The sequence below is a fragment of the Microtus pennsylvanicus genome, chromosome 14 (assembly GCF_037038515.1).
Source record: "Microtus pennsylvanicus isolate mMicPen1 chromosome 14, mMicPen1.hap1, whole genome shotgun sequence".
NCBI classification, from domain to species: Eukaryota; Metazoa; Chordata; class Mammalia; order Rodentia; family Cricetidae; genus Microtus; species Microtus pennsylvanicus.
This window is the reverse complement of record NC_134592.1, coordinates 17,615,544-17,640,622: the sequence shown is the minus strand read 5'-3', so window position 1 is coordinate 17,640,622 and position 25,079 is coordinate 17,615,544. Positions and strand designations below refer to the sequence as shown.

General features: G+C 50.3%; 1 protein-coding gene across 12 annotated transcripts in view; it reads right to left on the bottom strand.

Moving 5' to 3' along the window:
• The window catches only part of Ttc7b (tetratricopeptide repeat domain 7B), a 224,393-nt gene that overhangs the window by 18,898 nt on the left and 180,416 nt on the right, over positions 1–25,079 (bottom strand). For all 12 annotated transcript variants that reach the window (XM_075947231.1, XM_075947235.1, XM_075947233.1 and 9 more), the window contains 2 exons: positions 18,358–18,498; positions 10,618–10,820 (listed from right to left, as the gene is read on the bottom strand). In XM_075947231.1, coding sequence (XP_075803346.1) covers positions 10,618–10,820; positions 18,358–18,498 — 344 coding nt within the window. The remainder of the gene's footprint in view (positions 1–10,617; positions 10,821–18,357; positions 18,499–25,079) is intronic.

Genomic DNA, 25,079 nt, shown 5'->3' with positions numbered 1-25,079 from the left:
TTGTTACTAGCTTGGGGTTACTTACTTGTCCCTGGGGTACAGGTACCTGACAGACATGAAAAGGGGACACTTATCCTTCTAAGAATCCAGGGATAAAGTAATTGTTAGACACAGCTGTAGTCCTTCAGGCTCTCACGTGTGATCATTCCTCATGTTCACCAAGGTGATCACCATCGTCCCCATGGACAGAAGAAGAAACTGAGGCCCAGAGAAGTAAGGCAACTTGCTCAGGGGCACCAGCTCCTTTGCCTGGAAGCCATGCTCTAATTTAAGCTGTGTTTGCTCCTGATGCTTAGCCGAGAGGCTTTGCTGTCTGAGCTCCTCCTTCTGCACAGGGCAGGCAGTAGGGCTGCCTGAATGCCTGCATGGACCCCAGAGAGGACTGTGGGCACAAGGACTTGGGATCTAGGGAGCTATGCCCACATTCTTTCTACAGGGACTGGCAGTAGAGTCTGCATAACTGATCAGAGCCTAAATGTCCCGAGTGTTGTTCTCCCCTGTCCCTTAAGTGTTGGCATTCCATGGATTATGCCCTAGGCCTCTTTCCTGCTTCCTCTCTAGGATTTATGCCTTAGCTTCAGCTACCACCTATTGCCTGCTGCCAACCCCAAGGTCACTGTTCCAGCCTAGCTATGTGTGACTTGCCAGGATTACAGGCAGCTCTTCCTGGAGCAGGTGCCTGATGCCAGCAGAGCACCCTCTAGTCCCCTCACCGAGCCACACCAGGCTTCCCTACCCAGCACTTCTCATCCTGAACTGCCCTTATGGATTCTGAGTGTCCAAGTGCCCTGCCCTCCACAGCTTCCAGAGTGTGGTCTCTCTATAACGCAAATATAAGCACATCGGCTTGGCTGTTGAAATGTTATCCTGTACAGTTTCAAACCTTTCCCTTAAGCACATGGGTCCTGAGGTTGAACTCGGGCTCGGCACCCTCCGAGCCATCTCGCTGGTGCTGCTGACTTCCCCTCTATTGGCTTAGCTCATCTGTCTGGGGAAGGGGGAGAATTTATTATAGATGACAGGCATTGTGACATTTCACTCCTAAACACTCTCTAAAAATTAAGGACCTTTTCTTGTAACACTTGAGCACATCAGACTCACAGTTCAACAGTCCCCTCAGGAGCGGTGCAGTCAGGACTCCTGGTGCAGCCGTCACTCGCAGCCACTCGTTCCTGCCTGGTCACAGCTGAGAATAATAAGCTACGACGGATTCTAAGTCTTCCCATAGCGTGCAGTGAGTTCCACTCACTGGTGAGGGTAAGGGCTGGAGACACACACCTGCCACGTGTCCATTTCTGAACTCCCATCTGTTATTCTAGGAGACCTTCCCATGAGAGAGGCCTTCCCAAAAGCTTCGGGTCTAGAAGTTTTATGTCCCCTTTGGAAGTCTAGAAAACGAGGGGAGCTGACATGGTCCTAAGAGCGCCCATGTTACTCAGTGGGGAGTTTAGAGTCAGCTCCAATATTGGGAAAGGAAATACAAGATGGTTTGGGACCAGGGGTCCAGTAAGCACCAAAGGGCACTTCCTCATGGTGGCAGCCAAACCCTCAATCTGTGTTCAAAGGCAGGCAGTGGGCTGGGGAGGGCTGCAGACCGAGAGCATCAGGACTGAGATCCAGGGCCTGGGAATATGGATCCGAGCTGGCATCAGTTCATGAAGACACAGATCAACCCAGGCAAGGAACTCCACGTGTGGCAGGAAGGTGAGGAGCCTCACTGGCACATTCTACAGGAGCAGTGAGGCAGAATCTCTAAGAATAGATGTCAAGGGTAGGATACGTCAACTTTGAAAAAAAAATAGGTCATAGTTAGTACTGAGACTGAACTTGGCTGTCAGTACCTGGTCACCTAAGACTCCAGAGCAAAGATGAGAAGTAAGCGCAGCATTGAGAGTTCCTCTTGGCTGAAGTGAAGAAAGAATGGTACAAGGCACCACACAGCGTGCATTTCATAGCCTGTCCTGCCCCAGGTTGCTTCTGTGTCCGTGTCTCTCCTTAGGGAGACCCGGGTCACCTGATGCCACTTCTTCCTGGCCAGTATTGGGACAACTGTTGCTGGGTTAGCAGGCCTCTTTCCCAAATGCAAACTGCCAATGGAGGAAGTCCCTGGCCCCAAGGGATGCTTGGACTGGCGGGCCAGGGACGGGCAGCAGGGCTATAGCCAGACAGAGGCCAAGTGATGAACAGCAGGGTCTCTATTCCCAGGGATATTCCTTTTGCTTCAAGGAGGACACAAATACCCAGCATCCAGAAACTGCTATAAACTAAAAATAATAAGAATTTAATCATCTTGAGGACACAGCTGATGTCACAGAAAGGGCCATTTACCTGGCTCTCCCCCATCACTTCCGACTCTTGCTGCTCTATCCCTGTACTGACCATGCCTCCGGATGCCCAATGGCATCTTGTGCTGGGATGGCTGCTTCTAGAGCTGCCACCGGCTCCCAAACCAGATTCGAAACCCTACACCAGGAGAGCCTATTCACATAGCAACCCAAGGGCCCCGCTGCCCTGGACATGGGCCATGGTTGCTCTCCTTCAGAGGAGGTGGTCCTACTCACAGCCAAGGACTCAGAGAGATTACCAGACCTGTAACCGACACCTCAGGATGACTGTGGTGCGCACCACTCATCCTGCACTGGACCTGTCCAGTAACCCATGTGGGCATCCAGCTGTGCCGTCTACCACGAGAAGACGAACCTGTCTAGTAACCCATGTGGGCATCCAGCTGCGCCGTCTACCATGAGAAGATGGGTTTACAAGTGACGCACAGCTCAGTTGCTTGGCATTTGCACAGCACACTCAAGGTCCAAGGTTCAACACTAAAAACATCCAGTCCAAAAAGATCCAACCCAACCCAACCCAACCCAACCCAAACCAAAGCCCTCAAGTAACAAGAATCAAAATAAGACAAAAGGTAGCAGAGCTGGGAGCTGGCGGCCACTCCAATGCAATGTCATTGAGTCTGAATTCCTCCAGGATGAGACAACACGTGTGCTCCCCCTTTGTCCTGGTTTGCTCTAATTTACAGTGTGTCCAGGGCAGATCACTGGGGCTACTTTCCCTCTAGCAAACAAGAAAGTCTCCATTTCACTAAGTACTGTGAGAATGGGTATGCCACATAACCTTCCAAATTATACTGCATAGAAAAAGTAAGATTTAGGGCTATGTAACACTTGTTGAAAAGGCCTTACGTTGTCAGAGTGACTAAAATGGCATGTAGTTTACTGAAAAGAATGAAGATCAACACAAGGCAAAGACGGCCATTGCCTAGAATGTGGCACCCTCCCGCTCTGGGCCATGGGCTTACACCCAACTGTACCAAGTGCAGAGATTAAGCAGAGATGACTGCAGACCTGTTAGGGACTCAGTACACAAGCACACAGACACATAGGTGGGGAGGCATCTAAATAGCTCACAGGCCTTCAGAGAGAAAGTTGCTCTCCCTAATTTTCAAAGGAGTTTTCTAATTCTGAAAGAAGACAAAAGGCAATTAATAGATGGAAGCACCTTCATAGCCGACCTCGGGGTGGCTTTGCTGTGTGGGTCATTCCTTCTATGCATGGGAGAGAGCTGACACTGGGGAGAGACTGGCTTCTGGAGGAGATACTGGCTTCTGGAGAAGGAGGGGAGAGACTGGCTTCTGGAGAAGAGGAGAGACTGGCTTCTGGAGGAGGAGGGGAGAGACTGGCTTCTGGAGAAGGAGGGGAGAGACTGGCTTCTGGAGGAGGGGGAGAGACTGTCTTCTGGAGGAGATACTGGCTTCTGGAGGAGGGGGAGAGACTGGCTTCTGGAGGAGGGGAGATACTGGCTTCTGGAGGAGGAGGGGAGAGACTGGCTTCTGGAGGAGGGGAGAGACTGTCTTCTGGAGGAGGGGAGAGACTGGCTTCTGGAGGAGGGGAGAGACTGGCTTCTGGAGGAGGGGAGATACTGGCTTCTGGAGGAGGAGGGGAGAGACTGGCTTCTGGAGGAGGGGAGAGACTGTCTTCTGGAGGAGGGGAGAGACTGTCTTCTGGAGGAGGGGAGAGACTGTCTTCTGGAGGAGGGGAGAGACTGGCTTCTGGAGGAGGAGGGGAGAGACTGGCTTCTGGAGGAGGGGAGATACTGGCTTTTGGAGGAGGGGAGAGACTGGCTTCTGGAGGAGGGGAGAGACTGGCTTCTGGAGGAGGGGAGAGACTGGCTTCTGGAGGAGGGGAGAGACTGGCTTCTGGAGGAGGGGAGAGACTGGCTTCTGGAGGAGGGGAGAGACTGGCTTCTGGAGGAGGGGAGAGACTGGCTTCTGGAGGAGGGGAGAGACTGGCTTCTGGAGAAGGGAGAGACTGGTTTCTGGAGGAGATACTGGTTTCTGGAGGAGATACTGGCTTCTGGAGGAGGAGGAGGGGAGAGACTGGCTTCTGGAGGAGGGGGAGAGACTGGCTTCTGGAGGAGGGGAGAGACTGGCTTCTGGAGGAGGAGGAGGGGAGAGACTGTCTTCTGGAGGAGGGGGAGAGACTGGCTTCTGGAGGAGGAGGAGGGGAGAGACTGGCTTCTGGAGGAGGGGGAGAGACTGGCTTCTGGAGGAGGGGGAGAGACTGGCTTCTGGAGGACCCTCGGGCTCTCCTCCAGCAGCACACCTGTGCCAGGTCGGAGTCAGACCAATGGGAGGAGCAGATGCATTCCCCCGGAGAAATGGAGGGTCAGAGGGTAATCCTGGGCTGATGGACCAGTGAGACCAAGGCGGGAGCGCAGGCTACCAGGCCCTACAGTCCTACCCTCTCTAACCCTTCTCTCTGCCCACCAGAGACATGTTGGGGGACAGAATTTTGACTAATAAACCTTAAGACACAGCAACTTCCTCTAGCTTAGGCGACAGACACCTTCAAAGATGGAGGGAGCAAAACCAAGTTCAAGATGTCCATGTCAGCTTCCTCGCCAAGAGAAGCTTCCTCTTACCTTCTCCTCAGCCCTCTTTCCCAGGCCCCCAGCTACCACACCCTAATGGAGAAAGTTTCTTCATACAGTAAATAGGCCTGAAAGTTTGAAGTCAGTTTAAGAGAGCTCTGACATCAGGCCTCCGTTCGAAACTTGAGGAGAGATGTCATTATCTCTGTGCACAGTGTATGTGGACAGCTTTGTTTTGACAGAACACCTTAAACACTGTCCAAAGAGCTGAAGACGCAGGTATAATGCAGACTGCACGTCCCAGCAAACACTGTGTTGTACAGCCTGCCATCCACACAGAACAGCATGAAGTATTCCCAGCACCTTAGCCAGCTCCTGACTCTTTCTGGCCCTAACACGCTCCCTCTAGAGTTTATGCACTTGTTGCCAGTCCAGAGCCTATGCTTTAGAGAACAGGAGAGCCAGGGCTTCCTCAGAGACAGCCTGTGTACAAGCCCTTCAGCCTCAAGGCACCCTAATCCAACTAAGAGGGTTCTTTGTCTCACAGCCTGTCCGCAGAAGACAACATGGTGTGCCACGCTCCAGACAGAAGCTAGTTATCACACACGCCTCTGACAGAGCCCTGAAGTGTCAGTGACCTGCCAGCAGCTGCAGGTAGCTGGGCTCACGAAGCGGTGGTCTCAGACTGTTATCACTGCTTCCTCCTCTGCGGACCTTGGAAGTCTAGCAGTTTCCCTAATCTCATTTTCCTCTTTGGATGACAATGGCATCCTGTCTCTTTCTAGTCTCTGGCCACGTCTTGGAGCTTCCACATTTACGGGTGGTTCTCTTTGTGCTTTCAGTTTGATGATCTCACCTCAGCATCGCCTCTGACTGCCTAGCTCTGCCCGAGTCTCATCTCCGAGGGCTGCTCACTCCTTTGGTGGGTGGCTGACCCTCCCTGTGTTCTGTCTCTGTCAGGTGAATGGTGGGGCAGTGTTGATGAGAATGGAGGGAGAAACTGATCAGGCAGTCTTAGGGTAGGGACCCTGAAAGTGGACAGTTCTAGGTCTTGGAGAAGCTGGAAATGGCCTGTTTCTTTCTACCTTGGGTCCCTGACCTGTTTTTTGCTTTTCTTCCTTTTTATACAACCTAAATGAACGCCACCGCCTGGAAACTGTATGTGAGGGTGGAGCTGAGACTGAGAGGTACTGGACATCTCACTGGGGGACCGAGTGGACCGACCAGCTCACCTCCCCATGCCCCACCCTAGCTTCTTCCATAGGCCCCCAGACTATGCAGCTCTATAGTATCCCTCTTTCTAGGACTCACTCCTACCACAGGAAGCTCTGCCTTCTTTTCTTGAGTTCCCAACTCTACTCTTGTGAAGCACCTTTCTGTCTGTGAATGGCACTGAGTTCCAGAGACAAAGGACCTGAAGCCGCGAGCCCCGATTTGTTTTGGTGGCTGTTGATTTGTCCAGGACTCTAGCGCCCTGTTCTGCTCATCTGAGATGAGAAAGGCTGTGGCTCTCAGACTGTCAGTGTCACCCCTGCTGGGCCCTGCTGTCATCCTCTGTGCTCTGCCTCCTCCAGTTCCTGATCCTCCCCGTCCTCTGGGTATCTCAGCTCCCACCCCCTCCCCACCCCCAGGCTGTCTCCTCCCCCAGACCTCAGATGAGCCCCACTGCTCCTGTTTTATACCTTTTTCTCAACCTGTCAGGCTCAGCGGAGGCAGGCCCAAGCCTCCTGTTGACACTCACAGTCACGCTTGTTGCCCAGCAACACCTTCCCTTCTGGTCTTAATGACTTCCCTCCTCACAGCCCCCTGGCTGCCTTCCACCTTTGCTTCAGAAAGCCCTGGTCCTTCCTTACCTTTCTATCTTACACGTTGCCCTCAAAAGCCCAGACTGACGTGATCAGAGGGCAGCCAGATGTCCCTATTTGTAGAGTCTGTTCCTGTCCTGGTAATTGTGTCCTTGGATGCACCAGGTTTCTATGCCTGTCCTTGGCCTGCAAAGTCCTGCCCAGGCAGACAGTCTTCTCTCCGAGGCCACCACGGGCCACCACTGTGCACCTTCTCTTCTCCCTCCACTCAAAACCCAGAGTGGCTGCTTTGGGAAAAGCTGGCCCATGTGTCACTAATGCACTCCAGGTACCGGGAGCTAAAGGGCTTTTAACACAGGCAGTAAACAAACACAAATTTATACATTTATGCAGACTAACACTGAAATATTCCTTTAGGTTTTCTGGGAAAAGTCGGATCCCTCTCAGAATTCCTCTGCAGCTTTGCAATTCCTTGTCTCTTGAACTTATTGTTTGCTCAATACCTGCCCACACTCAGCCCCTGCCTCCTGGTCTGGGCTAATTACTACCAGACAACATCTTTGTTTTTTCCCTTCCTTTTCACCGTATGTGCAGTGAAACCAGAGGTGAAGGAGATTATCCATTTCCCTTGGGTCTACTTTGCATTTCTCTCGTCTGACTTTCCACTTACTTCCATCAATACGACGTGGTTTGTCTTTGCTAACAGTGCAAACACGCTTGCATTCTGCATCATGGGGCCATGTGCCCTAGAAGTTAGGGAGGCACTCTTCTCAGTGCAAGCCCAGGCTCCTGTCTGTGTCCTGCAGGTCTCTGCGGCCTCTATCAGCTGCCAGTTTCCACCTGTGCCAGACAACATGGGTTCCTGTCTTCAGGACAATTCCTGGAGACCACCCCTCCAGCTGCTTGGCTCTTCTTTCTGAGCACTGGGGCTGGCACGGACAAACTTCCTGTCCTTGGGTTTTCTCTGTGCCCATGGTCTGTCTCCTATGGTTCCTTATCCTGAGGCCTTCTCAGTTGGTCTTATGATGGTTTCCACCTGTTACTCCTAACCCTCCTGGGCTCTGATGTGGCACAGTGTGGTGTAGCCCGGCCTCATGGCTGCTCTCACTCTCTTCTGGGTCCCAGGAAACTCAGTGCTCATCATTGTTTCTGCCTCTTGCTGCCCCATGAACTTGGATCCCCATCTTCTCCCCAGACTTCTGCTCTCTGCTTTCAAGGAGTTAAGGGGCTCAGAGACGACTAGCCTGGTTCCCGTGAGGCAGCAGACCTCTGTGAGCCAACTAGAGGGTTTGGCTCTCTCGTGTGCTTAGTTTTTCTTTTTTTAATTTGTTTGTTTGTTGGTTTGTTTTTTGAGACAGGGTTTCTCTGTATCTTTGGAGCCTGTCTTGGAACTCGCTCTTATAGACCAGGCTGGCCTCGAATTTACAGAGATCCGCCTGCCTCTGCCTCCCGAGTGCTGGGATTAAAGGAGTGCGCCACCACCGCCCGACCTTGTGCCTAGTCTTTAAGAGCAACTTGTGCTAATGTTCTCCCTAGTCATGTAGAGGTACGAGGAGTGGAGTATCTGCCTCAAAGTCCCAGGAGTAATGAATAACAGCACTGGGGCTCTAGCCCAGGCCTGTCCGGAACCTTAGCCCTGGCCTTGCAATAACCTCTGAGCACCGTCTTGATCTCTGAGACATGGAAAAGTGGCTCTGCTTTAAGTAGCTGGGCCAGGTCTTGATGTTTCAGGGCTGCAGAGCCTGTGGATTCCAGGGACTCTCGGCGGGCACTAGAGGACCTAGCACGCCAGAAGGGAGACCTGCCCTCAGCTGTGACAGGGAGCTGGAGGAGCCCAGGCGAGGAGCACCGTGTACGAGATCACCAGGAAGGAGTCCCTGAGCACAGGCACTCTGCAAAGCTGCAGAGCAGAGGAACAGAACTGCCCCAAGTCTGCTAACCTCTGCTCTCAGCCTGCCTTCAGTCTGGGTGGTTTCCGAAGACACCAGGATACACAGAAAAGGGCCCTGACCACCCAGGTGGGTAGTATCTCCAGGCCTGGTGAGGCTCAGAGGCCTGTCTCACTTCAGGGACACCTGGCTGGCCCTTCAGAAAGGAAAACACTTGTCAGGAGCTGGGGGCTTGAAAAGCTCCAAGGGGAAAACAGAAACCTCTCCTGGGGTGACTTTCCTATTGATCTTTTGTCTCAAGTGTTCCCCTTGGGGATGAACAAGAAACATGTCTCTGAATAATTCATAGGCCCTGAGGTAGAAAGAAACACACTACTTCTTTTTTCAATAAGGACTGGGCACTTTGTGTTTAATCCTTCTGCAACATCTTAACCAAAGCTGAAAGCTCGTAATACACCCCTCTTTTAACAGTGAGACAAAAAATAAAAGCCAGGTAATATCTTTAATCAAAGAAACTAATGTTTGGATAATATGTGAAATTATTTATAAAGCTGTATTGAGTTACAGATTGCTCATAGAAAGAATCTGAAAAGAAAGTGAGTGACTGTAATTATTACCAGGCTGGATTTATTTTTGAAACCGAAAATGACTGCCTCTTGTTTCCTATTTAATGAACACCTACTAGGCACCAGGAACTCCGCTGAGCTACCGAGTCACTTTGTTTAGTTCTCGCACAGCCACCAGGGTAAATAGCAGCCCCAAATCACAGAAATGCCAAGGTTTTTGGAGACTGAACAACAAATCCAGGTTCAGGTTCAGAACTACCCTCAGGCACAAGTTCCCTCATAAAAAGCATTTTCAATTCGTCAACTTTGACCTAACAAAGCCAGCAGTTCTAGCTCAGCCCTCTACACAGCTCAGCACTGGTAAACAACGGAGAGACCACAGTGACGGCTATGGTATCCTTCGGAGCACATCTTACTGATTAGCTGCAAAACTACACCCTCTCAGTTCTGGACACATAGCCAGTCTAACACAACTTCTTGCAAAAGGACATGGAGGCACAGAGAGCTCCGAACCCTTCTTGGGAGGCACCACTAGGACTGGATCTGCGTCCCGGGATTCTGTGCCTCATGCCCCCCCCCCCACACATGCTGTCTGATGATAGCCATGAGCTCCCCAGAGCCACAGATGTGAAAGACACCAACCTCACCTTTCCTGCAAGGCAGTCCTCTTTCCTGTGGACTATTAAATGAGAGATGCCCTCTGTTAAGAACCAAATGATCTCAGAACTTGAGCTTGGAATACTGGTCCAGAGGAGGCCCCGTGGCTTTCCACCAGCTTAGAACACCGCACAGAGCCTTGTGTTCAGTCAGAATCCCACAGAAAGGAGACACAGATGGGATGTTTGGTTGGAGAGGACATCCCATACACATCCCTGATGGCCACATCCTTGTGGAATGATACCAAGATGGCAAGGGGCCTACGCTAAGGCCTCTCAAAGATGGCCTATCCCCAGGGGTGGAGGGTAGCAGGGCAATGTGCTCCTCTTCTGTCTTGGGTAACCGGAGGAAGGGCATATGGATTTCTGAAATTGCCACAGGGACACACAAGGTGGCATCTGGCCAAACATCTCCCCTCTATAAAATGGGCTGCTCCCCACTGGCCAGTGTCCTGGAGATAAGCTGGATCCTCCAGCTCCCTCAGAGTAAGAGGCCTCTGAAATTTCTAGTATGGACACGCCCTTAAGGCAGCTGCTGCCAGCAGTGCAGAGGCCCAGATGGCAATGATGGTGACCAACACTGAGATTGTCCTTAACTTAGAGCCACGGGGTGATCTGCATTACTGACCTGATTGCCCCACTGCACCTAGTATGACCTTAGTAGGACAGTTGAGGCTGGGTACCATCGTCTCTAAAGGTAACACAGGAACTGACTGCTTTGTGCCATGTGATGGTTCAACAGGCTAACTGTATTCTGATGCACATGGGGATTGAGCCCCAATCCAGGAAATGGAAGTCCTGGCTTTGGTCTCAGACTCACCAGTCTCTGCATGCTCTTCACATGGGTGGGGCTGATGGATAAGGCTTCTTCATACCACCGCCGGGCCTCATCGAAGTTTCCTCGAAGCTCCGCAACCTGGCCCCGCATGTATAGCACATTGTGGGACATTGGGAAGAGGTTGGCAGCTTCTTGGGTACAGGCTGTGGCTTCAGCAGGCTTTCCAATGCCAATGTAGACTTCAGCTGTGGGCAAAGAGCAGACAACAGATGTTGTCCCAAATCACTGCCCTCAGAGACCCTGTGGCAGCTGGTATTCTGCTTGGGGACTTTCACATTCCAGGAGTCTGGCAGGGCCCAGAACCAGCTGCCCTCTACCCCACTGGACATGGCTACAGGCCAATAGTCTTTTATGCCCAGGTCACTTGCGCTTTGGTCCTTGAAGGGCACACATATGCCACTACCAAACCGATGGCAGTGAGGTCCTCCTGGGCTCTGCCCCAACCTCTAAGGACAGTTGTCCCAGGGCCCTTCAGCATAACACAGAAGCTGCCTTGGCTCTGCTCGTCACAGAGAAAGGGCAGAGATGAACGCAAGGACGAGTGGGCCAGAGGCATACAGCCCCACGCAGGGAAGTGGCTCTGCCCCGCAGAGCTTGCTCTTCTGAGGCTCAAAGCACGACAAAGGGCCTTCTGGGGGCTTGGTACATGCGGAAGGGGTATTGTTTATAAAACTCAAAGAAGAAGTCTATTAGAGACATCTATGAGAGCTGAACTTGGATTAGGAGCTGGCAGGATATCTATCTTTCAAGTCACCTGTGAGTGGCAGGCAGCCTTGAGAGTATAGCACTGGCTATTCCCTGTCACTTGGGACAAGTCAACAGGCAGACAGAGTTGGCTATAGAATCTATGATCCCTCCAAACTTTATTTTATCCCAAACTCCCTGAAGAAGGACACCACAGAGGGCAAGGGATGTGCTAGCCTGGCATGCAAAGGTGCTGAGAGCATGCCTGTGTGTTCTCCGGAACTTTCTCTTTCATTCAGAATTCAAGTGGGTTTCATGTTACCCTTCCAAGCCATCAGGGCCCAGGAGTCCCCATCATGGTCAGACCTCATTTCGCCAGTGTTTTGCTCTGTCTAGGGAGGGGCCGGCAGGGAGTGGAGGTAGAAGTTCTGTTGTAGTATTGCCTCTCCCTGAATATTTCCGAGACAGATCCCAATGATGGGTCTGCAGTCCCCCAGCTGAGCGTAGCCCAGGCCCTGCCCTCATGGATAGCATAGCCACTGTCTTTGCCAGGTCCTTAGCCACACAGCTTCCATTTGTCTCTGAGCCTCTGCCTGCTGTGCCAGTCTGCCAAGAGTGATTCCTTTCCCAGGGTTCAGTGAGAGAGAGAGGCACACTCTTCACCGCACCATGAGACACTTCACCCTTTCAGGCCATGACCCAGCTCCTCTGACTCAGGAGCTTTCCCAAGTGGAGTCACTCCTTTGGAGACCTTGACTCATCAGTGTGAGGAGCCAGAAGGCTGCAAGGCAGAGCCTCTTCCTGCCACCACACCGACAAAGTTATGTTCTTGTCACCCACTCTGAACCCTGGGCTGGGTCTGAGCCTCCCACCCAACTCTCTCACTGTCTAAGAAATTTGTACCTCCACACAACTCCCATCTTTGGGATGCTGAAGGTCTTTATTGGGTTATCCGAATTGTCATTAGCATCTGTGCCCGCCATTTTGTACACCCCGGTCTTCTCATCCCACATGCCTCTCCAGCTCCCCTGTGCTGACTGTAGGGATTCTTATCGCAAGGCAGCTGCAGTCTCTCTGCCTCTCTTCCCACCATCCCATCTGCACCCTGGCAATAATCTGCAGTCCAACACTCCACTAACGCCGATCTTGTCTGGGCTGCCAGCACCCCCCTCCCTGCAGGTCCACGGGATAATTTGTCTTTATTGTGCCACACAGCCTCCTTCGGAAGAGTTCTTCCTGGCCTGGGAACTGATTCAGTGGGTCAACTTACTGCACAAGCATGACCCCAGTTCAGATCCTCAGGGCCCATGTAAAAAGCCAGGTATGGCTGTGCACGTCCAAGCCCCAGCTGTGGGGTGGATTAGAGATAAGAAGGCCGCTGGGACTTGCTAGCTTGCCAGCCTAACAGAAAATGTGGATTTTAGGTTCGGTGAGGTTGTATCAAGAAAGCAGGGTAGACAGCTGCAGGAAAGACACCCAGAAGCCTCCTCTGGTCTCCACCCACCAGCACACACATGCACACACATAGCACACACAGGCACAGCCCTCCCCACACACAGACGTACACACACTTGGACTGCAATAGTGATTAGTGTTTGCTGCATGTTGAGCATGTCCCTGTGTGATCTCGTGTGACTGTTCCAACTTCTTCATCTGTTCAATGGGATGAGAAATAATTTGCCTGTGTCCTCCCACGAGCAAGAGGCAGGAGTCAGAATCATGTGTGCAGGGATCAAACATGTAAACACGCTCTCATGGAGCGACATGCCCAGTCCTTCCCTTCCTTTTGTTTTAGGGTCTCACTAAATCAGCAGGTTGATTGTGACAGGCCTGAATTTGCTTTTGTCAGTAATTTTGTTTCAGCCATGAGATAAATACCAATCCTATACTCTGAGCTTCCGTCCTTGGCTCCCACCCTTGCTGTCTTCTGTCCCCTCCACACTTACTTAGAGGGAGCTTTTAGAACCCCATTCAGATCTTCGAGCTCTTCAGGGCTCCCAGGCTGGAGTTCGAAGATCTAATGTGGCTACTGGGAACAGCCTAATGTGCATGGCCCGACCCTGGCCACAGGCCTCGCTGCCTCCCTGTGGGTCCCATAACTGCATTTTCTTTAAGTTTCATGCCAAAGCCTTTGGCTCTCGAAGTGTCTCTCAGAGCCCGTGCTGTGGCAGCACTCTCGGGCTGAGCCATGCAGGGTGGTGCTGCACCTCTCTCCATTGTTCCTGACCAGTGCTAACCAAACCTCTGGTCAGCTCGAATGCACTCTATTGCTTCCTGCTTCTGGCTTCGGCAAGACCTCTCGTTCCCAGGGGTCACAGGAGCTGCACTGTTTGTTCTTGGCACTTGGCACATGGAAGCCGCTGGCTTCTGTAGCTGCTGCTCTGCATCTGCAGGCCCTTCCTAGGCAGGGACTGAGTGTCTGTCTCCATGACCACTGCACTGCAGAGCCTGGCACACAACCAGACACTGACAGCGTTGCATGGAACCACTGAAGGTCTGAGCAGGGCTGTGGGCTGCACACTTGGTTCTGAATTTAGGCCTCCCAACATGTGAGCCTTGCAACCTGAGACGAGCGACCTGGCAACTCTGCCTCAGTTATGACCAGGGCGAGACAAGTCACAACACAGGGCACTTGGCACAGTATCCGAGCTATACTTTGTGCTTCCTAAGTGCCGGTTACACGGAAGGTAAAGACTATTAACCCAAATCCCCACAGATGGAGAAGAGGCTGATGGGGCAGGGCTGATCCCCAGAGCTCTGTGTCCAAGACACCTTTGTGTAATGGCCCATTTACCACGTGTCTAGGACATCTTCATTTCCTCATGGTGGACGAACCACAGTTGCCTCTAGATTCTGCTGATGCAACCTCATGGTGGCTGAGAGAAGCTGAGGAGGGGAAGGGGTCAGGCTAAGGAAATTATGACAGTATCGCAGCTTCAAATCCCCAGCAGAAATCAGAAAATCTGATCTTGCACATCTAAGAATAGCTGCTGGTTTCGGCTGTGAGAGGTGCCAAAGTAAAAGCTATAATTATTAGTGAGTAACAAGCAGAAATTAACCACCTACCGCAGAGGCATTTTTAGCTGCCATCCCACTGTGGGTACCCAGAAGCTGCCTGGCTTGGAAGGGGTCTGGCTGGGCTCTGAATTGTCTGACTGTCCACAGACAGTGAGGCCTGCTGAGTTTGGGAGAGAAGGGCTCGCTCAGCTCCAGCGGGTCCGTGCTGAGGGCCACCCTGCAGTGTCACCACTTACTCTAGCTCTCCCGGCTTCTGCCCATGCTCACAACTCTCTAGTGGGGCTCCCCTGCTGCAAGGTCCCTTCTCTGTGGGAGACTGGGTACTAATGATGTCATAAGATTCTTGGCACTTTCAGGAAAAAAGCAAAAGCTAGGAAGCTGCTTTCTAAGTATCATGGGGAGCTCACAGGCTGCAAGCAAAGATGATTAAGTGTAATCCCCGGGGGTGGGGGCAAATGCAAAGAAAACAGAAGGACTGGGGAGATGGCTCAAATGGCCAAGTGTTTGTCTTGTAAGCCTGAGTACCAGAGTTTAATCCTCAGAACTCACATGAAAAAGCCAAACATGATTGCATGCTGGTAGCATCACTGCACTGGGCGGCAGAGAAAGGGGGGTTTCTGGAATTTCTTGGCCAGTTAGCCTAACTCAGGCTTGTGAGGGACCCTGCCTCCCAACAAACAAACAAATAAACATAAAGGTAGACACTATATGTGGAATGATGGCCATGGTTGTCCTCTAGCTTCTATGTGCATGCACATATGTGCACCATTGCGCGCGCGCGCGCACACACACACACACACACACACACACACACACACACACACACACGGGACACAAGTGAATTTCCTCAACACAGAATAAGTGGTTTATGAGTGAAAAGGAGATGCTTGATATCTAAGAAGATAAGTGGGCAAAAGCCATAAGCAGCCAACGAAAACACCACCTTTCATGCATCCAACTGGCAAAGATTCGGGGTTTTGAAAATGCATGGTTTTGGCAAGGAGATAAGAAAATGCAGTCACATGCTGTTGATTGGAATAGAAATTGGTACTGCTCTGTGGGAGGACTACACTTATCCAAATTAAAGAGTGTACACCATTTGACCTATCAGATCCACTCTTTGGAGTTGGCCTTAGAGACACAGAACAACACATATCAGAATACTGAAATACTGTCTGCAATGGTAAGTATGAGAAATGATGATGACGCTAATCCAGTGTCCCGCTGACATCATGATCCTCCCTACCGTGGAACTATAGCATGCAGCGGTAAGAAGTGTAAGTCAGCACTACATGGGCTGACACACAATGACCTCCTAGATATCAAAAGAGGACATTGGGAGAGGGCAACAGGGACAAAGCAGGTCCCAGAAGTAGCACCAGTGTCTGTAGCAGGTGACACAGGCACAGGGACAAGAGGAGCCTTCCCACCTTACATCTTTCCCACCTGTTCAGTGTGCACTATGTAAGTGTGTTGCCTGAAATTACTTAGATTCATGTCATTGGTCGAAACAACCAAAGAACACTCATGCACAGCCCAGGCTGTGTTGGAAGTTTGCAGTCCTGCAGTCAGGGCTTCCAAGACAATGAGGAGGTGGTGAGGGGAGGGAGCGCCTACCGCCCAGGAAGAGAAGGGCCCTCTATAATCAAGCATCCCTCACTGCACGCTCCAGCTGCCTGTTCCTGGGGCTCTTATGTCATGCTCACAGTTTCTTGCAGTCAGAAATACGGCCCAGAAACCCTAATACGCATGGCTAAAACCTGACACTGTCTCAGAGAAACCTTGCTCTCCTGAGAGACTCAAACCCAGGCAACCTCCACCACAGGCTCCCGTCACAAGGTCCCACCAGGAAAACTGGACAGTTAAGTACAGGCCCACGAACACCACAGAAACAGTGCAGCTTTGGAAGGCAGGCCCTACTTGGTTCTCTAAACCTGCAGACTGTACGGGATCTACAGCTGTTAGGCTTGGTGATGGACACAAAGCCCTGATGTCACCTGGTCTCCAGAAACTGTCAGAGGGAGGCGATTCACCTTACTTCTCGGAGCAGTCAAGCACAAGGCACACGGGTGAACCCTGCAGTTCAGGGGCCGCCCATTTCCTTCTACTGCCACTCCTTTAAGGGGTGTGCAAACACGGAAAGAGCTGACAGTGCACAAATGCCCTCATCCACCCACATGACACACTATGCTCACTGTATGTACACACACGCACATCTGCCCAGAGGCTGGGAGGCAAGATTAGCATCTGCTTTCCATAGTTCCATCCCAGTAACCTGCAAAATGCTAAAGTCACACCCATTAGCTAGTAACGAGGGCATTACTCTGAGCCACAGCAACAAAACTGAAACATTGCTCAATCTGTCGTTGAGGTCGCCACTACTCTAGAAAGAGCTATAACATTTCCTTCCCAAGAGTCATGGAGGGCCATGCAAACAGGGGCAACAGCCCTGGACAACTGAGTGGGGGCAGGGGTGCAGTGAGGTGGGATGGGATGTCAGGACTGTCTAGGTCAAATTTTCTGACATTTTGTAGTGCCCAGTTTTAAGTTTTCTAAAAAGGGCCTGGTGAGATGGTTCAGTGGGCAAAAGAGATTCCCATGCAAGCCAATGTGCTCTTTCAAAAACTAGACTTCAAGTCCATGGAAAAGACAGCTCTGACCTGTGCCAGCCCTGCATGTCCAGCCAGGCTTCCTGGTCTGGTCATTAAACAACACTCTGTCCCCTCTCTATCTTCTGAGGCCACTGTCCATATCAATGGCTGAGCAAGATAGTATCAGACTCCTGTGCAGTGACCGGCTGTTCTGGAAAAAGCTGGGAAGTGGCCCCCCCTGCTGGGTCCTGGCTCTCAGAGGCAGCCTGTCTTGACCTCTTTGGGGAGTGGGTGGAGGACAAGGAGCAATCACACACATGCATGAATCAGCCTTCTTCTGTACTTAGAAGAATATAATTTGCTAATTTACAGCAGTTGTTATGGGTCAATTAAGGATGCTGACACAGACAATGCAGATGGGCTGGCCCCGGGGCTGGCAAGCCAGGTGAATCAGCTATGCTTGCACACACGCACATCTGCTAATGGGGACACACAAGGCAGGACACACAACCGGCCCAGAGAATGATGGCATTAGTAGAAGGACAACTCGTGGTAATGAGCACCCTTCCTAGCGAGACTTGGACTCTGAGCACATTCCCTGGCGGTGATGAGCCCAAGAAGGGTCCACCAGGGTCATTCAGATAAAGAGGTAAAACTTGAGAGAAAGGTTACTTTCTGCAGAAATAGAAATATGCATATACACTGACAGTCATCACTTTCTTGGGAGCTCGCTGGGGGTAGCCTTGTGCAGCCAGCTACTGCCATCTGAAACCAGGGCATAAGGGATTATACTTCCTCGGGGGGCAGTTTCCAGAATAGGGGCTGCTGCTACTGTTCCTACTCTCTGCAGGCTCCCAGGCCTGTCTTTGGAGGGAAATGGGGACACCAAACATATTGCCCTGCCCTGGCTTCTTTAGAGGCATCTGTGCCACCAACACTTCCTATGCCACTGCTGGAGACTCAGAGAGTGGACGGTGAGATGTGCTAAAGCATTGTGTTCCTTGACCCTTGGAGATGGGTGCTATCCTAATCCTCCATGCAAACAGAGGCGGAGAGGTAGGGCAGGGCTGGATTCTTCTCTGTCACCTATAAAGACAGCATGAGGTGCAAAATACTGGCCCTTCTATAGTGCAACAAACCCCAACCTGCAAATTCCTCAGGGGTCCTCAGTCCAATTTTCTACTGTATCAACTGTAGTCACTGAGGAAGGATGAGGAGATGCATGGCAGCTCATGGCCCCTGTACAGATACAATATCAGTTTGGTGCTTGGTCACAAAAGCTTTAAGTTCTCCTAAAGGCTGGGGGGTTCTGGGCTAAACAGTTGACTGCGCCTGCAGAATCCAACAGTCTTAGGATCAGCAGCAGGTTGTGAGAAAGGATGGGTAAATGAAGAGGCCCGTGGGGCCAAGGGCTAAGTAAGAGCAGTACCTGCATGGAGCCAGATCTGTGCCAACGTCATCCAGGGATGCAGCGGGCCCTGCTTGGGGGCACTGCTCTGCAGAGATGAGGCCACTTCTGACAGTGCTTGCTCCACTCTTGAGGCGGCTACGGATGTGGCATGGACAGAGCCTGTGGGAGGTTTCAAGACTATGTTAGGTGTTAAAGTGGGGGACCACAAACTATATATCTAACCAATGACCCCCTCCCAAACACAGACATGAGTTTGGACATACACACACCCTTTCCCCAGGATGCAAGTTACTGTTCTTAAAGAAATGGGGAGGCAACCATGATGGCCTAGTACCTTAGTTTCCCCCTCTGTCTAGCTGACCCTTTAGTCCACACACAGGGCACATGCTATGCTAAGCACTCTCCAGGAGCTCAGTCGGGCATGTGAGTGCTGGGGCAGGAGGGGAGTGCAGCTTGACACACAACAGGGACCCAAGATTAACAAACAGCATCAGGGATGGAGTACAACGGCACCATACAAAGCACCCTGTTCTTAGGGCCTAACCAGCAGCAGGGAAAGGCCATGCTTCTTTCCTGGTATAGGATCTGGAGTAGACGGCTGGCCATTCTCAAGACAACCCAACTTCCTTCAAGACATGGGCAACACCATGGATGGAGAATCAAACTCTATGACTTGACTAAACACCGAGAGGGTACACGCTTGCTTTATACACAGCATTGCCTGTTGTTAAGGCTGACACCGGAGTAGAGGAGGATGGCCTGGATGCTCGGGCTTCGAACACATACCTATTTCCTAAAACCTGCTTTCCTGAAAGGGCACTGGGCACATGTACCAGGCAAAGGCATAGTTATGGTGCATTAATCAAATATGGAATGGGGGCCTGATGACTAGAGCCCACAGCCTTAACAGGAGCTTGTGCCCCACATCTTCCCAACACTCAGTCATAGGGGCATGGCTCAGAACTGAGAGGAAGGTTCTGTTATTTCAATTTAGAACCATTCATATATATATAGTATATATAAATATATACACAACATTATTAATTTATCACTTATCAGGAAGTTTAGCATGGAGACAAATATCACAACATTGTTAGTGGTAACAACTATGAATTCAACATTTACAACAGTGAAAAACCATGTAAAAATAAATGCTCAAGATAGAAAACAATCAAGTTCACCATATACTGGGTAATACAAAATTGTGAATATAAAAAATATCTCAGTTGGGCTTTGGGATAAGCCAGAGGCTCGGTAAGCTAGCATGGTGTTTCATGCCTCTAATCCCAGCACTCAAGAAGCTGAGACAGTACTGTGAGTTTAAGTCTAGCCTAGGCTAAGTAGTAAGACGATCTCAAAAACCAAAAACGAGACAAAAAGGAGATGTCACAGCAACAACTGGTCATCCATATTATTTCACCGCTTCAATGAGGTAGAAAGGTGGATTCTTCTAAGTGCGTTCAGATTTTTGATGGGAGTTTGGTGGACAGAATCCAAAAATCTATGGAAGGAAAGCCATTCTACCATCCATGGATAAACCCTGACCAGACAGGCTCTGGAAGGTTCTGGAGGGACACCAGCCCCAGGAGCCGTCAAGGTTCTCCAGAGAAAGCTGCTGCCCAAGAGTAGGGATACTGATGACATGATGATACTTCACAGGGGAAACCCATGAAGCCCAGCCAAGGATCTACGCTACTTTACACAAAATATGCTGTAACTTTTATGTGTGTGTACATGTTCATGTGTGTGTTGGTGCATATGCACATGTGTAAGTGAGTGTGCAACGCCAGGGGACACCTTGTGATTTGAGACAGAGTCCCTCACTGGCTTGGAGGTCTCTGGAAGAGGTCCTCAGAGCCCCTTCAGAGGCTAGAAAATCATGAAGCCCCCAAAGATATTTACTGGGCTTTGTCTACTGATGCTGCACACTAGGCACTAAAACATGCTCAACATGTTCACTTATTTAATTATTTAAAGATAATAATGCACTATGACTATAGAAAAATGGTACAAACTTTGTCCCATAATCTACGGATCCTTTGCTAAAGATCTGTGGCTTTTGGAGGAGCTAATGTTGATTTTTTTTTTGTCTTTTGCTCAAGAAAGGAACTACATGGTTCTTACTAAACTCCTGCCCAAATTATTTTTCTCTGCAATATCTATAACATGACAGAATTTATTAATGTTTAGTGTAATAATAATCCATGATGATGGCGATAGTGGTGATGATGGCGTTGATGGCAGAGGCGGTGATCAGTTTTACAGAACAGGTTCCATTTTAGGCTCCGTGGATAGCCTTTTGCACTTTTCAAGTGACAGAATTGAGACTTGATGTGTCATGTGACCACCCAGTGCTATACAGCAGTTGGTGGTAAGACCAGGATGCAAACAGTCTGATTTTAATCCCAACCTCCACCCCCAGCCCATAAGGGCCCCTCCTGCAGGAAGGCTACAGACAGCCTCCTACTGTCCCTCAGTAACAGAAGTCTGGGGTCCTCAACTTCTACACGCGTGTCGTTATCACTGCAGACAACAAGCTTCAGAGTAGACGCACTGGCCTGCCTTACTTGACTGTGTGGCTTGCAAGACAGCAAGGTGTCTTCTGTTCAGGCTTTTTCAAAGTCATTACAGCCCAGCCTAGGTACTGGGTAGGTGTTTGTAGAATTAATAAGAGTAGTGTGGACAAGCATATTTCTTTATCACATTCAGGTGAGATTGCGTGTGTTCAACGTGGTATGGTCGCAGAAGATACACATCGGTGTGCTCCGTTCTTCCTAACAATGGTAAAAGGCTCTAACCTTCTCTGCTTCCAAGGGCTTTTTCAGTGTATTTGTCACATTTCTAGAGGTCCAGAATTAAGGACTGATATCATTTAGTGACTCTCTCCCTCTAATGCCACTAAACCGCTGAAGAGAGGGTGATCAGGAATCTCTGTTCAGTCAACTCCTTGTAACATGTATCACATGGGTAGAAAGCCTTGCTCTGATGAACTATAGATATTAGGGAATTCAGAGGCTTTTAATAGCAGGTAACAAACAATAGCGGCCAAAGTACACAACAGTTAGCATCTACTGTTCCTTGCAATGACATAATAAGTAAGTCTTCCACTGGGTTAGAATGTGGAGGAACAGCTAACAGTATAGCCAAACAGCAGCCATGTTATTGTTGAGTGGAACTGAAATGGTGAGCGGGAGTCTGTGTTGTGACTTATGAGGGCACACAGTCGGAAATGCTGGTGCTCAGCCAACTGTTTTTAAGGAGCTCCTCTTTTCTCACCAAAGCAAATGCACACTGTGCGTGACCCAGGGGAAAATGGAGCAGAGTCTTGGAAAAGGAATCCGAAGGAAGACTAAAGGACATATTTCCAACTTGAAATCCAAGACTCTGGAGAGATGTTTCCAAATCATCAGGTTCAACAGATGAGCCAGGCAACATGCCCAGCCGCTCGCATCTACTTATCACGCTAACTTGAGACGCGCTTATCACTGCTGGAACCCAGGGCGTGCAGGGCTGTGTGTGCAGCTGCCGTGCCCTGCCAAGGAGATAAAGCTTCCCTTCCCTTAGGACACGGCGGCTGGAAAAAGCTTCTGCAGGATCAGCTCAACTGGAACGTATGGAGGCAGGAGAGACTATGCCCTAAAATCTGGCTCAAGGTTTGTGAACTCACTGCTCAAATGGTCCGAAGGGATCAGATGCCTTGAAATGAGGCAACCTGCGTTTCCTTGGCCCATGCATTTTGTCACCCTCTGCCCTGAAAGGCTGTCTGGGACACCTGATGAAAAGGCTAAGTGCCATCTGAAGAACTGTTCTGGTTCCTAACCTAGGGTTTCTTTAGGTTCTGTGGGTCCACCCTGAGATAGAGATCAGGAACAAGGGTGAAGAGACCTCAGACAGACCCAGGCTCTGAAGTCTTCCTGAGCTTTCCTATCAGGACACTGGCAATGGCTGGCTTCAATGGCTTTTCAGCCGAAGCCTTGGCCAAGCTCCTTTGCACCTATGGAAAGAGATGCCTGCGTTGATTTCAATGTGACAACTACAAACGAGGTCTTCTTAGCCACTAGAGTTCATTGTTCAAAGGGACCCTAGAGGCAACAATTTTGCTAGGTGATATTGGGAGGCTTACTTAGGTGTGGTCACCCTGCACTTTTCACAAATCTGGGCCCCCCTCTTTGGCTGACTGTCTGTGAGATGGGACAAGTGGCTGTAGATGGAAGAACTCTGCAATTCCTTTGTCCTCTCGTGTCATCTCAGCATGGAGAAGGTGAAACCTTGTCTGTCTGGTGACCTAGTGCTTACCCCAGAGCTGGGAAACATCCTTTACCAAAAGAGAGACAGCAGTAGACACACAGGACACATGCTGGCCAGGATTTGGGCAGCTCTTTGCGCCCTGGCCCTGGAGGATTAACTGGGTTACGCCATATGATGAACGTGGGAGAGGGATGGAGCATGTGGCTGCCACACCCCTCTCATCACTCACATTCTTTCTGCCTGCTGCTCCTGCAGCCCATACCTGCCTTCCTCATGTCTTTTCTGGAAAGAACCCAAGCCAGCCACTCTGGTGTCTGGTGTGTAGCCATCCCTGGCTGATGGAGCTCAGCGCTCATTTCCCTCTGATCTCTAGCGAGTCAGGGCCGTCAGTCAAAGGACTTTATCCAGTGCCCATCACCTAGAAGCTGTGCCCCTAAACCAAAGCAGAAAGCGATGCTGTTTTTTTGTTTACCCCTAAAGACCCTGAGTTCTTAACAGCAGTCGGAATGACTGAGCATTCTGCCAGTTGGCCTGCTTAAGTCATTCTCATTGTAACAAGAAAAGCCTGTCTCTTAAGACAGGCCTGGAAGTGCATCTGCCCGACACTGCAGTCCACTGGCAGCTGTGGCCTCATGTCCACACCTGCCTCCTCCACATCAGCACATTCGCATGGAATAGCCACAGCTCTCAATTTTTGGAGGAAGAAGAGATGAGGGAGGCCACACACATTTCACCCACCAAATCAGGCCTATTATCTGTACATTTGCTTTACATTAAACGTTTGGTTCTCTTCCCATAGTCCCTGGGGCTTAAGATTGGCCTGCCTGCCTTTTCTGAGGCAGTGACTCTCCCACTGGGTTACTATACATCTTCCTTATCTGTGAACATCACCATCGCCCCTCTCTGGGACATGTCTATCAGTGCTGCTGCAAGGCCAGGGCCACAGCAGCGCAGTGGACAACTGCCGCCTCCACTGGGTTCCTCTCACAAACCTAGGCCACCGTTCCCAGGAGAACTTCCATTTTACCCCGGGTGAAGAACAGACTAGGACGGCCACACCCACAGCTCCAAGATGAATCAGTTTTCCAGCCACTTAACAGGGTTCAATCGTTAACACACAAAATGTCTTCTCCTAAGAAGGAGAAGTTCTTTCTGGGGGGAAAGCTTTGGAGTAGGAGCCTACAGGGCAGGGAGAGACAGGGCTATGTCATCTCCAGGGGGCATGCGTGGCTGAAGCAGTAGAGCCAAGGCTGGTGGGCATGAAGCATGAAGGGAAGCCATTCACAAGCATGCAGGGGGATGCCAGCTGTCAGGGTGTTCCACATGGGCGGCTCTGGCTGGAGACAGTACCTTCTAGAGGACTACAGCGGGCAGAAGTTTCCTCAGAGGCCACTGAGTGCCCTCTGCCTGGGGAGGCTGTTCTGAGCCTGGCATGGTTACTCATGACTGTAGCGCCTTGGGGAACACCTGCCAGGCTAGGTGTTGCCCTGTCTGGACACCCACTTCTATACTGACTTGCCAATTGCTTATAATCCCATTCAGCCTTGTTTAGAGAAAGGTACCACAGAATTAAGGATAATTATGTTAAATCAATATTGACTATATATTAATATTAATTATGTTAACTTAATAAATAGCAAAAAAAAGTTGTATTTGAAAAAGATTGTTTCTATCAGGTAAACTTCTCAAAAGTAGTGGGGTTATCACTAATGTTTTCATACATATTTTTTCAAGAACTCTATTAACAAGAAACAAGAGGGTAAAATATGCCATTGGACTATTGACTTTCAGATTGTGATATTCATTAACGTCTGAGGGTATATCATTATCACTAGTCAGGATGGAAAGTAAAAGCCCATTTCTCTCTTGCTCGCTCTCCCTGTCTCCCGCGTTGTTTTGTTTCTCCTCCTCCTCTCCAGGGATTTACTCTCAAACAGAGCTGCACCCTTCCCAGTCAGTCATGGGAAGGTCGGAGCCAAGAGCCCCAGGCAGCCTTGTTTATTTTATTACATGTTTGGAGAGGAGAATAAAACTCCATACACTTTTTCTCCCCAATAACAACTGCTCGAGCCCCTGGGAGCAGGGCCTCTGGGGTTCAGAGTGCGGGGCTGCATGGAGGGAGGCCTGGCTCTCAGCTCACCCAGTCTCTTCCAGACTGGACATCTGGACAGTCCCTTCCTTTGAGAGTCTCCACTTCCAGGGCGACATCTCCAGGCACGTGATGGGCCTTAAACTCTGGATCATGCACTGGCAGATCACACAGGTGCATATAATTACAGTATTATGTTTACAGTTTTACAGACGAGGAGGAGTCTTCCTCTGCAGAATTGGCTCTTCCCAGAGACTTGGATGTATTTTGTGAAAAATATTTAAGTCTTTTGTATAAATGTAACACGTATCAAATGAAGCAATAAGACTGTTGGAGGTTTTAATCTAGTCTAGTTTTTAAAAACTCAGATTTTTTTTTTTTAACTTTCTCAGAGCTTAGTGTT